At 35.6% G+C, this 16,002-nt stretch overlaps 1 protein-coding gene across 1 annotated transcript in view; it reads right to left on the bottom strand.

Moving 5' to 3' along the window:
- Window positions 1–545: 545 nt before the first annotated feature.
- Window positions 546–16,002, bottom strand: part of LOC145567866 (uncharacterized) — a 47,269-nt gene continuing 31,812 nt past the window's right edge. Inside the window, exons 45-64 of the mRNA XM_081627278.1 lie at window positions 15,437–15,555; window positions 14,825–15,334; window positions 13,183–13,965; window positions 13,003–13,076; window positions 12,560–12,899; window positions 12,377–12,475; window positions 12,134–12,289; window positions 10,933–11,111; window positions 10,155–10,661; window positions 9,479–9,650; window positions 9,245–9,381; window positions 8,856–8,982; window positions 7,506–7,727; window positions 7,063–7,422; window positions 5,883–6,041; window positions 5,495–5,779; window positions 5,204–5,419; window positions 5,069–5,121; window positions 1,769–1,877; window positions 546–1,349 (exon numbers count right to left, since the gene is read on the bottom strand). Coding sequence (XP_081483404.1) covers window positions 1,005–1,349; window positions 1,769–1,877; window positions 5,069–5,121; window positions 5,204–5,419; window positions 5,495–5,779; window positions 5,883–6,041; window positions 7,063–7,422; window positions 7,506–7,727; window positions 8,856–8,982; window positions 9,245–9,381; window positions 9,479–9,650; window positions 10,155–10,661; window positions 10,933–11,111; window positions 12,134–12,289; window positions 12,377–12,475; window positions 12,560–12,899; window positions 13,003–13,076; window positions 13,183–13,965; window positions 14,825–15,334; window positions 15,437–15,555 — 4,952 coding nt within the window. The 3' untranslated portion in view covers window positions 546–1,004. The remainder of the gene's footprint in view (window positions 1,350–1,768; window positions 1,878–5,068; window positions 5,122–5,203; window positions 5,420–5,494; window positions 5,780–5,882; window positions 6,042–7,062; window positions 7,423–7,505; window positions 7,728–8,855; window positions 8,983–9,244; window positions 9,382–9,478; window positions 9,651–10,154; window positions 10,662–10,932; window positions 11,112–12,133; window positions 12,290–12,376; window positions 12,476–12,559; window positions 12,900–13,002; window positions 13,077–13,182; window positions 13,966–14,824; window positions 15,335–15,436; window positions 15,556–16,002) is intronic.

Genomic DNA, 16,002 nt, shown 5'->3' on the forward strand with positions numbered 1-16,002 from the left:
CCAAAGAATGTGTTTGATTCAATTACGTGTGATGCACTCCAAGGTTGGTCATATAATTTTTTTGAATTTCATATTATTATTCCCTCCATTTCGTAATAAATAATTATCGCAACACTTTTCATTTATGATAGTTTTATAATAATTGCAACACTTTCATTTTATATTCGTTTTATAACAATTGCAACATTTTATTATTATCTTAAAACTATGTGCAATGCTTAGCGTTGCAATTATTATGAAATAGAAGGAATAGTAGAGTTTAGTGGAAAAAATTAGAAACAATGGCTGGAGTATTGCCTATTTAACCGAATTTCGTGATTAACATGCTACTTTTAAAAGAAAATTTAATTCAACGTATTAGTTGGCAAAAAAAAAAAAAAGTACTAGTTCACAGATTGACATAAAATTAAGGGTCTGTTCACGTTTACTGAGCTGAAATTAATATTTTATGAGAAAAGGAAATTAAAAGCTGGACTGAATTGAACTAATTAGAGCTGAACTGTACTGAACAGAACTGAAATTAAGCTGATCTGGCCCCAAGTATTTTAGAACAAATTTGCCATAATTTGATAAAAATACATTACAATGTTAGTAAATCTGGTTCATGCATAAGTAGTGAAGGGTATTACATCACAATTACTACGAAATTTAGAAAGCTGAATTATTTAATTGTCACATGATATACAAACATGAAATATAGTGTATATGTAGCACTCTAGGATTGACCAAAGTGTGTTTCACACATGTATGGATGTATGTATGTATTGATTTATACTCTTAAATTGATTTACAAAAGCAACCCCTCACGTATTTATAAAATTTTATCACACATTTTTTTTCCAGCTTTAAACATTACTCCATAATTTCCACGCCGACAAAATTTGCTATGGGTAAAACTGAAAAAATTTGCTATGTCATATGTACAATAAAAGAATCAATAGAGATGGGTAAAACTGAAAAAATTATTTTCAGACCAATATTTCAAATAGAATATCGTCAACCCTTTATGTCTCAGATGACTGGGATGAAGAAGCTGCATCCTCACGCAACTTCTTTGGTATCCATCCAGACTCTTCCCTAGGCCGTCTTAAAGCTACAAACTGAAGAGCAGCACTCTGCACCTGATACAAGTGACATGCCCATGGATATGAATCCGGTGCAGACCAAATCTTTTCCCCTTCAAATTCTGCATCTTCAACTAATGATTCTGCCACACAATAAACTACATTGGTCTCAGGCTCATTAAACCCTGGCACAGCCACGCATCCTAGAGATACAAATCCTTCTGGAGCCCGTGGAAGCCATATAGATGCTGGAGTTACATAATCATCTGCACAATTCCTCCATACCTACACCAACCCCAAAACAGTATAGATAAATATCAAATTCTAACAGGTGCTAATTCTGTAAATGATGAAATTCTATTACTGCCAAAAGAAAATGCATAATAAGCCACAAATATGTGCCAATCTACTACTTTGGACCAAGAAGTTCAGTGATTTCACATTCTAAGGAACTAGATGTCAAATAGCGGTTGATAAAGTTGGTTCTGAGGTGTTGCTAAATACAAAGTATGAATGAATGAAAAAAGTAGCAACTGCATACAAGGCTACAGCCAAAGTGATATGCTGAAAAAAAGATGTCATATATACCCCTACACCCAAAACTTTGCTGCATAAGATATTTCTAAAAGTTACGGATGTTTTCTACAATATGAGTCATTTAAACAAGAAGAGATACTGCAGTGTGATATGTAAATCGTTCATACCAGGTCAAATCCCAGAGGAAGTGCGAACAATTGGTCATCATAAAGATAGACAGTGGCAACACTGGGTGGGTGACCACCAACATGTGCTATGTCACCAATGGACAAGTACCTGAAGAATAGAAAGAATTATGTTACCCCTTTAAAGATACATGAGAAATACATACAAAACATTGTAAAACTATAAGCAAGACGATTCAGATTGGCAGAAAATGAACTAGGCTTAAGAGCACAACTATGAATCCAACATACACTACCAAACAGAAATCCAGTCAGCATGAAATAAACTAGTACAATTTCTTTCATCACTTCTCCATTGAAAGGGGCTTTGAGCGGGATTAGATGGGTGGGTTGGGGAAGGTGTGTGCTAAGTTCTTATTTGTACATATTTCTAGAGAATTTAAGGGGGGTTTATTTCAGCTATTTTTGAGAGTCAGCTATGGCTTGGAGCCTATGAGATTGCAATCATTCAAGACTTCAAACGCACATGACTTTTGTTTTAATTCACCAAAAAATGGAATCTTGGAGAGTCATCCTTCAAACTCCCAAGGTATTGGGTTCCCAAACGCGGGGAGAAAAACCTCACTCTAGGAATCAGCGGAAATATAAAAGAGAGTACCATTTCAATTCATGCCTTTGCTTAACCATTGCCCAATCTCTATCACCCACCTTAACCAACACCAACCCCAACACCCTCCACCAACCCCATTAAAGCAATCATCTAGATCACCACCAAGCTGCCCAAATTGCCCCATTGCTGTCACCACCACCACCAACACAAGATTCAAAACCCATACTTTATGGCAGATGTGAGAAAGATCAATGTTTAAGAATACAAAAATTTACGTGATTCACTAGCACTGTTTTAGCTACATCCACAAGAAATCGAGAGGAAAAATACAGAGTTTATATACCAAATGAAAGAGGCCCAAATATTCTCTCTCTCTCTCTCTCTCTCTGTGTGTGTGTGTGTGTGTGTGCGTGTGTGTTTTGAGGGGGGGGGGGGGAGGGCATGTTCTAACACCTAAAGCCAAATTCCTTTTTTATTTTTCCGAACATCCGCATATCCTTAATCACCCAACCACCATCGTAGCAACACAAAAACAAATGAAAAAACAAACCCAAAAAAAGCTTCCATTCATGCATGATTTCCATCTTATTTCCATATCACTCCACTATTTTTGTTTTTTTTTTTTTTTTTTCTCCACATCTTTGTATTGAATTAGGGAAATTTTAGATATTCAAAAATTAGTTGATGCAAGCATGGAAAATCTGGGGTGGTAAAGATCAAAGAAGTATAGAGCTAGAACAAGAGAGCAGATGAAGCACTACTTGTCTATGTCCTAAAGCTTCAGTTTCTGCCCCAGCCCCCAGCAAGATCAGCTTGACACGTTCATGTCAGCGTATCACATCTAGAAATTTTCAGATATCAGCAAAATCAACTTGACACATCCACATCCAAGAAAGGTGACATGAAGTGGCAGTTGAGTCTTCTCAGTAATCTTAATCTTAGGATTTTTTTTTTTTTTTTTTTTTTTTTTTTTTTTTTTTTATTCCGGCAAAAAGGTCCGCTCTTGGCCATCCCACATGCTTCCTATGTCCATGGTGCTCTGAGGAGACATGGATGTGTTTGTGGGTCTTAAGGTGACTAGATTATATTTACTTAAATTTCCAATTGTAATAGTTTCACTAAAATCTTCAAGAAAGCTTAAAGTAAGAGAAAGAAAGTAAAGGAAATGCTAAAAAGTTGAAGACTATTAGGGGCCGTTTGTTTCAAAGAGGGTAAAGGGAATGTAACCAGGAAAGGGTTAGGGAGGGAAAGGAATTTGATTCTCTTTGATAATATATGTTGTTTGGTTTGAGTAGATACAATTCTACAAAAACAAAAGTTCAGTAAATATATTCTCTTTGCCTACCATTTATACACCAAGTACTGATACCCACCAATGCCACCAACCTCTCTCCTCTCCCATCATTTCTCAATTAGCTTCTTTATTCCTAGCACATCCACCATATACCCTCGCTAGTATTGTCGCAAAGACACTGTCGCTGCTGCCCCTGTGTGTTTCTCTCATCTTTTAAAGTTTTTGATGGTTAACATAGGTTTTAATAGTCAAATTCGCCCATCAAAACTCCAGAATTTTAGCAATTTTCTTAAAGCTTGTTGAGATTATAAATCGTGACGAATCTAATAAGATTCCACATGACTGATAAGCATCAAATATATCAATCGCCCATAAAAAAACTTTAGTAATACCGCAAAAATCACCCATTAAAGAAACGTGTTTTTATAATTTTGTTTTTTGAGTGGAAAAGACGAAATGGAAAATGATGGTAAAAGATGAAGGCCCTACTCTTTAAGAGCACCAACACCCGATTGGATAGTTGACAAATACAGAGTATTGCTAACAATCTAACTTTTCCTTGCAATTTTAGGTTTTTTGTTAGATATGAAATTTAACACAAGGTGAAGTAACAATAAGAATCTCAATGAATGGTTCAATTGTTTTCTTGAAATGATCATGTGTTAAGTCAAAATTTTCATGTAATTATTGAATTACTTAGTACTTGTAAAATAATTCAGAGCAAAAAGATGCATATAGGATATAGCTAATATTTGACACTTATTACATTGATTTTGAGTCTCACAGTTTTTTTGGTTGATTAAACTGCATTAGATTTTTGGGTATAGTTTTCTTCTTCTCCCTTTTTATTTTTTATTTATTATTTTTTTAATTTTTTAATTAACCAAAATCGTAATGGTGAATTAGGATACTTGCAGTATTATTAAAGATTTTAGCAATTTTCTTATAAAGCTTGTTGAGAATTTTACTTTCTCACTGTTCTCCTCATTGCTAGAGTAATTATGCTATGACTAACATATTTCTGAAATTGCTTTCTTAATCATGCATGCTATTAGAGTTTCTCTTGTTATTTTCAATGAGATATTTTCTTCCTAGGGCTTGTAAAAACCCTGAATAAAGCTATGGTCCTTATAAACTACTTAATCATGCATGCTATTAGAGTTTCTCTTGTTATTTTCAATGGGATATTTAGTGTGAAATTTTCTTTCTAGGGCTTGTAAAAACCCCGAATAAAGTTATGGTCCTTATAAATTACTCCCTCAGTCTCTTTTTGTTTGCACCATGGGCCCACTTTTTGTGAGAACTTTTTTGGGTCAAATGGTGCAAACAATAAGGAATGGAGGGAGTAGTAAATTAAATTGGGTTTTTCTTTTGAATAGTCATTGAATACTTTAGGAAAGAATGGGGCCGGGGCCAGAATAGGGAGTTCCTGATTTACCCAGAAGGACAAGCTGGTCTCCAGATGCTGCATATGCCATGATCCTCAATAGCCTGCATAAATAATAAATTACAAATAAATTCTAAATTAAGAAAAAAAAGGCACAGCACAAGTAGCCTATTATCCTGTTTTCACCTTCTTTCTACACAGTGTGCATCTGCTTTTAGATTCTTGTTCACTACTCCAAATCTTATCAAAGTTGACGCTGTGTTCCACAAACCTCCTTTCATGGGATACACAACTAGATGATGATGCTTCCCTAGACATAACAATAGCTTTAGTCTGGCTCTGCACGTCTCTCCGATCAGCTTCAGCCCAAGAGAAGTACACACGTTTCTGGCTTGAAGGTACCTGCTAATGTGCAAATTCATAAGGACAGATTGTAACCCAGAATGAAGGACCAGTGAAATAAAGTTCCTTTATAACCTTTAATGCTAAACTTTTCAAATCAGATTGATAGGCTTTCCACATCGTCCTCACTGTCGAGCAAATTTTAACTGCCAGAGGTTCTCCGCCTTCTGATTCTTCCTCGGGCTTGCATTTTATAACCCGAACAAATGGCTCAGATCTCTTGAAAGTTTTAAGATGAAAAATCAAATGAGAAGGTTGAAGTCTTCCAGGTTTGGCCAACTCAAGAGACAATAGCTCTTCCCATGGCACATCCCACATAATCTTGCTAGGTCTTTTGTCCATATTTTCTGTAGCTTTGAACTAGATCCAAAACACAAACACAGACACACACACACATCCATTAGTCCTTTATATTGATAAGATAGTGCTAGAAGCCTAGAAGGGCCACTTTTCTCTTATATACCTGAAGAAGCATAACCCTTCTGTTTGTAACCAATAAAATCCTTTGCGGAGGCAACATGAAATGAGCTTCATAATAATCAGACAAGGCGAATTTGGAGGGTTCTTTGAAGATTTTCGTGCATCCCAAATTATGACTTGCTTCCGCAAGCCATAGAATCATCTGAATCAAAAAAAGAAAAGAACTTCAATTTAATTTAATTCCTTTTAAACCTATGTTACTCGGACTCTTCATTTCACCTCATGTACCCGTGTCGGACCCTCGACACTTGGACATGGGTATGACACCCGTACACTTCACTTTTAGTTCAAAATCATGGAATTTTTTCACAAAATAGCCGAGTCGGACGCTCGGACATGGGTACTAGAGTCCAAGTAACATAGTTTTAAACTGAAACAGAAATCATCTAAATGATATCATATACTTTATAACTCCTTTGATTTTTTGCCAAATTAGAAAACTGTATGGAAGAGAAATAAACAATAACACATGATGAGGAAATTTAGTTTTTAAGGGGAGAGCTTGGGTGGTATTTCCTTTCGGAACCTGAGTTACAAAAGATTTCTGAGGGGTTTTCTTTAAATGATTTAGATCCCTCAATTAGTCTTATGATTAATGGCACAAAGATGTAAGATTCATTGTAACATTTTAACAAAATCAAAGTTGAAACATTTGCTTTTACAATAAAGCTATCAATAACCGAATAAACATAGATTTCTAATCCCCCTATCCCAGAATAAACGCCCCACTTCTCCAGAAATTCTAGCCCAAAAATAAAAGCCCCATTTCTGATTTGGGTAGTGTCCTTCGCCCATTAACTTCTTTAATTTATGCATAATAAATCTACAAAACCCCTTTAACCCCACAATAATGTCTTTCACTTTCCCTAAAACAATAAATAATTTCCACTATCTTCCCTATTCAACATTATCAAAGTACCCCACTAACTTCTCTCATAAAAACGTGTTCCCAGGAAAATTGGGGTTTTATGAAAAATGGAGCAGATTAAAGGTTTAGTGATAGCTTAAGGCCATAAATATATTTGTTTTAAGCCCTTTTTTTAAATAAGGGTGAAACCCCCTTGGTGTTTTTCGGATATAATTCTTGCACTAAACAAAATAATCAAATTACAAAACACTAAGGCTTGCTGATATCAGGTACAATATCAGATATATTTTTCTACCTGTCCAAGAGCTTCTCTTTCATTGTATTCTCGAAGAATACCATCTGCATGTATAGCTCGTGGATTACGGACCCTTTGGAGGGAGGTTCTATTGTTTAAAACTTCAAAGCATCTGGCACAACTTGCACCAATTCCATCAACAGTCAATGAAAGGAAATCTAATGCACCACTCATTGGTTGGACTATAAATCCCACGAAAGCTCGCCCGAGCCCATGAGCAAGTCCTAGAACGCCATTCTGTCTAGCACTCTCAACAGGTTTCCTGACTACTCCTGACACACCGAATGCAAAACCTTGCGCCAGAGCTTCAGTTCCTTGGATAATTCCATCACCTACACCTGTTATTTTTCTAGACCAAACCTGAAGAAGTTTTCAATTAAGTTCAAGATATCCATAATAAAACCATAACCTTCATATGGATTAAACAGAAATAAGGGAAGAACCTGCTTGGAACGTAACCGTAGGAACTGTCCATCTGTAGAAAGCTCAGCAAAACCTTTGCTTAGGGAGGCTAATGTAGATCTTGTCATGCCAAGTACATCAACTGAGAGGATCAGATGCAGGGGATTGTGTATTAAGTCCCTCCAGATCCGATTCGTAATGGCAGGAACCACAGCACTTTTTCGCATGAATCTGTCCCTGTGCATAACCTTCCGTAAGTGAATCTGCAAAAGATACATATTACAAAGTTATGGCCATGAAATCATGTTAGGATGATTTATATAGTGTAAAGATCCAATTTCCAAGAATCCAGTAGTATCATGTTGCTTAAGCCTCCAGATCCAATGTGTTAAAGATTGGAATGACACACAGATAAATTGTAGTATAATTTCAGAGTCCTCAAATTAAAGGGGGAAAATGCATGTCATGAGAAGCTTTCAAGTAGAATAAGAACCGCATGACTCTTGAATGAAGTAGAAATTTAACATCAACATGAATCTTATTATATGGTCTTGCTATAACATGCAAGACTTGGATGGTTAAGGGATGTTAGGAGTAAAAATCTAGATGGGACTCAGAAAGTATGCAAAGAACTGATTGGAGCGCAAGTAATTATGAGGTAGGCCTAAAAGGAAAGGTGAAAACTTATTTCTAAAACCTAATAATATGTATTATAAATAAATATATACATGTGTTCTTTGCTTTGGTCAGATGTGCAGTTTCGCCAATTGTGTTAGATGACATATAATCTCCCAAGTTGGGAGACATAAGCAATAGCGCTTATTGAAGAGCAAGAAATCACCTATCTAGGTCACGGGTTTCTTCATCCAAAATTAACGACGTCAAAGTAATTATTAAAGGCCTCAAACTATGAGATGCAACTACTCCACCATATATTTAATTGCCCATCTTATATTTAATCCATGGGCAAGACACTTAATAGCAAACCCTAGTCTTTCCCTTACCTGCACTAGGAAGTAGCCTTAACAGGATTTATGGGTAATGCTGTAATGATATGGTAAAGATGCTAGATGCAGAGCTCCTACCTCCTCCATTCTCACTGTCTCTCCATTAATAAAGTTACTCAGAATTATAAAAAATCTGATCAAGCACTTTGAATCAGCTTGATTTATAATGATGATAACTTTCACTAAGTGAAACAAATTTCAACTTACCAAGGCAATCTTACCAAAAAAAAAAAAAAAAAAAAAAAAAAAAATTAAGAATTGTAAATATTTTTCTTGGGAAGCTCTGAAGTGGTTGAAACCTGAAAGTAATAATTATACAAAAGATGCATTCACAACGAGAAAGCTTTTATCTGCAAGTTACTAATTCCAGTCAAGCAAGCTCACTTGAATTTTAAATGCACTGCCAATGGCTGACAGTAAGGGGCTCCATACTCCCAACACACCATGTGGTCGTTGAGCTGGTGCTGTTTCCAGTGCGACTTTCAATCTTACTTCTGAAACATCTATGAGGCTGCACCGATTTTATAAATGTCAGCATCTCTTAGTTGATAATATGTAACAAGTCCAAAACTATAACAAAGTGTGCTGGTAATGGAAGTAATTAATTAAATCATCATGCAACTAAATGAAGGCAAGAGAGTAGCTAAAAAGTCACCGTTGTAACGTCAGACACAAGTTCCAAAGTTGATCAGCTCAATATTTTAAGCGACCATAGATAGGGTTTAAACAAGGCAACCAGACACATAAGTGATGCCAAAAAATTGAATTCTTACTCAATACGTATCTCTGGATCAACTTGTGTAACATTTGGGTTTTCCGGAAGACGATCAAGCCGTAGCTTATTGTAGAAATCCATTGCAGCCCAAATAATTGGTTCATGAATATTTAGCCTCCACCAGTTCTCGGTTACCTGTCGAGTCATCAAATTCATCAGAAATGGATACAGACTTGTTATGAAAAGGGAGGGAATTTTATTTTTTTAATTTAAAATAAAATAAAAAAATTACCCTTATGTACACTTGTGGATATACTTGGATGCCATCAGTATTCTCATTTAAGACGGTCAGGGTTACTTTGAATACTGGTTGCTGACCAATATGCTCAGGTGCCAATAATACAGGCATCGCTGTCAAGGGAAGCTGATTGTCAAGCTGCAAATGACCCAAGCTAATCTTGAACCTGGATTACATGAAGGTTATCCAATCAGCTCATAAGATACACTAAACTAAGCTGTCAATACTAAAGAATATTGGAGATCGGAAATTAAAGGATCAATTTGTATCAACCCTGCAGTTACAATAAGTTTAATCATATACTGAATGTTACTTTTTCAAGCCTCTTTAAGTCTTAATTGAAATGTGAATGTAATATTATTGTTATTACCATTCCTGCACCCCCAACCTCTGGAAACCAAATATAGGAATGCAGTACATAATTTATAAAACTATCAGGACACTTTCTTCAAACAGTCCCATCAGAGATTGAATAATTTCTTTTGCATAATAGTTCAGTTTTAATTCCATCTATGAAGCACTGATTGTCCCAGAGTGGCTTCTTATAAGATAAAAGATCTCACTAATTTGAGCTAATTTAAGACCAAGTGATCATCTTAATTCTTAAGTCTTAATTGCATTATATATGACAAACATAAAGATACAGACAAATGTGATTGCAAAGCCTCACTTGTTTGTAGTCCCATCATCACAGCCAGTGGAATATGCTACATAGACCCTCTCCAAGAATAAATAGGAAAGTTCTTTAGGTCTGTGATCGATAACAGAAAGACCAAGGACCCCAAGCTCAACAGTGAGTTCAAATGGTGGAACACTATTTTGCATTTTTTTCTGCATCTGAACACTCTCCTCATCATCAAGCATTGCCTGGTCATCTCCTTGTGCATTCAACCTGGATGGCTGCTCCTCTGTGAATCGAGCGACTGTGATATTACCAGTTTCCATCAGTTGAAACTGCACCCCTGCTCCTTCTAGTGAGCACATGGAAGCACTTTCCAAGTTGAGTGTTGAGGTGCTCACACTATTGTCACTATAAATACTAGCATCAAAACATTTATGACCATATGGATCATCCCAAGCGAAATTTGTTGTAGACAGAGGTGTCAAATGGATCAAATGATCGTCACCAAATCCACTCTGGCAAATGCTAATTTTCTTCCTTGTTCTATTTTCAATCCTGTATAAAAAAATTAAAAAAAAAAAAAAAAAAAAAAAATTATTCTTGTCAAAGTTCAAGGGGAATACTCCTCAAAACTGAGAGTAAAGAAGTTGATATCACTAACAGGTTCAAAGCCACAAGCATTAATACACATGCTACCACAATAGTAAGCCAAGATTTACAGACACCTGTGCATAATTAATGTAATATGTACACACAGGCCCAAGTACAAGGTACAATTCCTAATGGTTATTTGACCTGCATTATAAAATAGGTTAAAGAATAATACCTGATGGGAGTTCTTGAGCATAGACGAAAAACAACAATGAACCGTGATCCTTCCTCATTGCCGCGAATTTCCATCCTTACAAATATCCGTTCACCACATTCTTTTCGTAAAACAAGGGAGAGGGTGTCTTCCTTAAGGATTTCAATAGGAAATGACCATTTGGTATTTCCTAGGCGTACCTACAATATTGACCATTTTACAAAAATTAACATGGTTCTCTTACCAAAGAGGCAAAGACCCAATCTTAAAACAAGGTCTATCATTAGAAGAGAAAGCTTAACATTCTTATTCAAAATACACTTATTAAAACATGTTAAGCTATGTTTACTGTACCCCTCATTGAGAAAATGTAAACAAAAATTTAAGTTACATGAAAAAAGCACTCCAAAACAACTTTTTTTAAAAAAATAATAAATCAAGCAATGCTATATCTTCACAATACACATCTAGAAAGCACGTCAACATCATTGAGGACATATCCAATAATATTTTGACTAGAAATTAGTAGGGCATAGTAAAATAATCCAAAAACCTGATCCACTATACATACTTGATCCGATGACCATAACCATAACCATAACGGTTCGGGTACCCAATTTGTAAAGTGATAGTTGTTAGGTACGTTTAAACCTTAAGAATATCAGATAATGATCCAATAAGCATTTTTTTTATCAACTAAATATATTTATTCCAAACCTAAACTCCGACATAGTTTCATAATCACTTAATAATTTGAATAAATAATAATATTATTAGTAATTTAGAGACCATGCGGTAACGTTGTTAATTAGTGTTAAATATTGAAATGTCAAACTTTTCATACATGGATATCATATCAAGTATCCAATATTCGATCCAAAAATACAGATCTCCGAAGTGATCTTATTGGTTCGGTTCATAGACATCGTTTTTAGTGTTATAGGTTATTAGATACCTGATCCAATAACGATAGTAGTTTGGGTACCCGATCCATGCTCACCCTTAGAAATTAGGTAGCTCAAAATAAGTTAAATTTTGGCACTTAAATGTGTACAGATAAAAAATACATTAATTTCTCCAACCCTTGAAACACTCATATTACCATGCTCTACCTTACAAAGAAGTTAAATAAGAGCACTAACAAAGCCCATACCAATTGATGCTAAAAAAAATAAGGGAAATACTCCTTGCCAACATTGATCATTGTATAAAGTTCAAATACCTGGAGTTTGTTACTATCACTTGTTTCTCGATAAAGGAAGCTCACTCTTGAATCTGATGCCCTTAAGATCTTTGCCTCATCATGGCTGCTCAATTTTATAAATACATCCTGACCTGTTCTGTTAGTGAATGTCATGTATGGTCTAATGGAGACTACCTGGGAAAAAAAAAAGGAATAAAAGAAAAGAACATCATCATTTATAGTGTCCCCACAAATATCAAAAAGTCTGGCTTTTTAAAATACCTTCGTGGGAATGGTTTGATAAGGGCACGGTTTAGTGGTAATGAACAATCGAATACAATTACCATCAGAATCAATAGCTGACAGATCCAGTGATCCATCCTACAAATTGAACAAAGGCATTTAGCAATATTTCACTCTTTCAGAGACTAACAGACCAAGCAATCGGTTACAAATGCAATTTACCATGTCACTGAGTGGAGAAAGATCTTTAACAGGTCCAAATGAATTTTCTCCAGTAGGGGCAGCAATAGATGCCTGTAATCCCACTGATTTGAAGTTCAGCGATGAAGCAATAGTGCAACCCTCCTGGAGTTCTTCTTCTGTTATCTGCCCACTTGTTTCTGGATTGTTATTTCTTGACTTCAATGATGAGGATGCTTTTTCTACCTTTCTGTCAACTAGCCTAAAAGTCAAAGGAGGACACCTGGAAACAGCAAACCAAAATGGGGCATATATTCGGACAGCCTTTGGCATTGCTGGCTGTTCCTTGTCATGAAATTGCTCCAGAACAACTTGGACCATCCTGCACCAATAATATTATATTTTTTTGAGGTTTGGACACTAGAGAAGAGGCATTAAAAAAATAATACAAGGTGTAAAGCAAGTAATAATCTGTATGAAGCGACCTTCCAGAAATTAGATTTTTTAAGTTCAATGTTGTAGATGACACTCCACTAGGCTGAGATATTGGAACAGCTTCCTACAGAAAACAGAAAAGGCTTAGAGCCTTAGAACTATGATTGAGATATAATACCAGAGTAAAACCTTTAAAGAGAAAAGGAACATTATATATTTTTGAAGCTCACATGCATTGGCAGCCACCCTTTTTGTGGAAACAGTGATAAGAATAAGCCTTTCGTAACATCAGCAGCATAAACATTTATAGCTTTTCCAGGAGAAAAAATGCCTCTAGAACGATTCAGAAAGTGACCACTCGATTGCATTTCAAAAACTGAATACTCCACCCTCAAGGGAAGATAATTAGCAATTTTTAAAGGGGATTTAACCACAAGAGTCCAATCCTGGATGGGATCAGAACAGATATCTTTTGCAATCTCAGTAGCCAGCACACTCAAGCAAAACCAAATTCCACTGGAGCCAATGGTGCTACTGGAGGAGGTTGGAGAATTATGTTCACAGTGCAACAATTTTTCAGATTCCTCTAGGTCAGATACACAAATCTCAGGTTCTTCTTGAGATTTGCTAGAACCTTGTAATTGAGCAGGGTATTCAACGACTTTACTCCAAGCATATCTATCTGGAATACCAAAATTTAAAGGTCGTAGAAGCAAAGAAAAAGATCCAGCATGCGTTAAACATGCAAGTGGAAGGGGCATAGAGTCACCAGGCTTAAGTAGCCCAATGGATACATGTTGTTGTGCATCACTTACGATCAGTTTCCTATTTCGTATCCATTTTCGTTGCCGAGCATGATTCACGTAACTTCCAGCATCATAAGACTCAGGCCACTTAAGACTTTCTTCATCTGGAGCATAAACCCATCCACCAGCAATGCACACTGACGCTTCATCAAGATGCCAATCATCAGCCCATACCCAGTCAAATGACGGCTCAACCCCAGAAACTATCTGCATGTTAAAGGTCTTAGTAGCATTAAGGTTAGGAAGAAAGTACAGATTAAATATGTATTATAATATAAAAGCAAACATCCCTTAGAAAACTCAGTCCAAAATCCAGCAAAATTCTAAAGTTCTGCAAACAGAATCAACCCCCAGCCTCTCGCTTTCAGTGTTAAAGAATACTTATATACAACTAACATCCACAACAATTATCGACTTAAAAATAACTAGAATGTTATAATTGATACCATAAATATATAAAAAATAAATAAATAAATAATAGATCTAAAAATGAAAGATAAGAAAATAACTGCAGCAGGTAGCTAATTAATACTCCGCAGAAGATAGAGGGAGTATGATATCCTAACAGCTACACCCAAGGGGTGCTATATGTTTTACCTATTTCATTTTTCCTAACAACTTCACCCTTTGAGCTTAAGGACACCTGTAATTCTTTCTAGGATATTGTACTAACTTAACAAATACTGTGATGTTAGAAGTGGAATTTTCTAAGTATTAGTTCATCTTTAGCTTGCACAGTTATTATTGCAAAAGAAATAACAATAAAATAAGTATGACAATGATACGCATACTATGAAAGCCAACAAATCAAATTTCTTTTAAAGGTTGCATATACAAGACAGCTGATGATTCCAATCAAATCAGAACAAGCTGCTCCTGATGACATCAGGACAAGCTACTTATAGTGTTGATTTATCATCTGTATGACAGTATTCGCATATCATGAATGGTGCTTAATATATAAAAAAAAAAACATCACCGTCAAAAGAAGTGACTTAAGAAGAGAATTAAAACACTTGACCAAATTTTCCATTCAAGCAAAAAACACAATTTTAGGGTAACTCACCTTGTCAGGCCCTCCACTAGCTGATAGACTATTATCAGGTTTTCCAGAGCAACAAACCCAACCAACATCAGGTATGTATCTTTCTATTTCAAAAAATTCCACTGTTTCAATCTTTTCATCATTCAATTTTGACTTGTTAGCTGTCCATGGATTATTCAATGGTCTCTTGGACTCAAATGGGGCCTTGGCTTTCAGGCACAAATCAAGTGTGAAATCAGTATCATTACGTACTGACGCTAGGGATCTAATATTTACATATCTATTGCCATTCCGAACACTAACTTCACTTGCAACAACATCATTGCCTAATCTCCAACAAGCAGCAGGAGCTGCATAATTCAACCTCACAGTAGTCCATGGTCCTTCCCTGGTAGGACTAATCTGGATTAACCCAGGCTTCCTGCCATCAGCAAATGACTGCTTGTTTTCAACTTCCAATTTTGATGCAAAATGAACAGAAACTCTTAATCTTCCTTGTGTTCCCTTTGAAGTATCTCCCTTAGACAGCATCTGCCAAAAATAATCATGGTTCAGGTTTACACACTAGTACCACCAACTTCAGGATCAGAAAACTTAGGCTAAGAGAAAAATGACAAATATAACGAAAGGAACCTTTGATTCTGGAGGAAATAGATCAATCCATTTCCATTCATTGCCATCATCATGAGAATCTGCAGTTTTCATTGTTGCTATCTGCTTCAGTGGAGCTGAGTAAAATCCAACCAAATCACCTGCCGGAACAAAGATGGTAAATTCATAGAGCACGGAATATTACATAAAATATTAGCAATGAACATTTACATAGAAGGAATTATAAGATTAATAAATTCTCTCGTGTAAAATTTGATATAGTGTCCACTTCACAAATTTTTTATGTTCATGTACGGAATTGGTGCTAGAAAAGTAGAATGGCAGGGCACACAACTACTGACTTCAAAAGTAGATTACCAGAGTGTATAGAACATGTTAAATATCATAAATATTATTTGCTCAATCGCAAGGTGACATCAAGAGATGATACAACTGCCTGATTCCGAATCATAAATTGTAATAACTGAGTATTATATAATTTCATAATATATTTATAGATAAAAGAAGGTATTGTAAATTATTAAGTAACTTAGCTAATCTAATTAGATTTTTTTTATAGTTTGAAATGTTTTGAAACCTATTTTAAT

The sequence above is a fragment of the Chenopodium album genome, chromosome 11 (genome assembly GCF_948465745.1).
Source record: "Chenopodium album chromosome 11, dcCheAlbu1.1, whole genome shotgun sequence".
NCBI classification, from domain to species: domain Eukaryota; kingdom Viridiplantae; phylum Streptophyta; class Magnoliopsida; order Caryophyllales; family Amaranthaceae; genus Chenopodium; species Chenopodium album.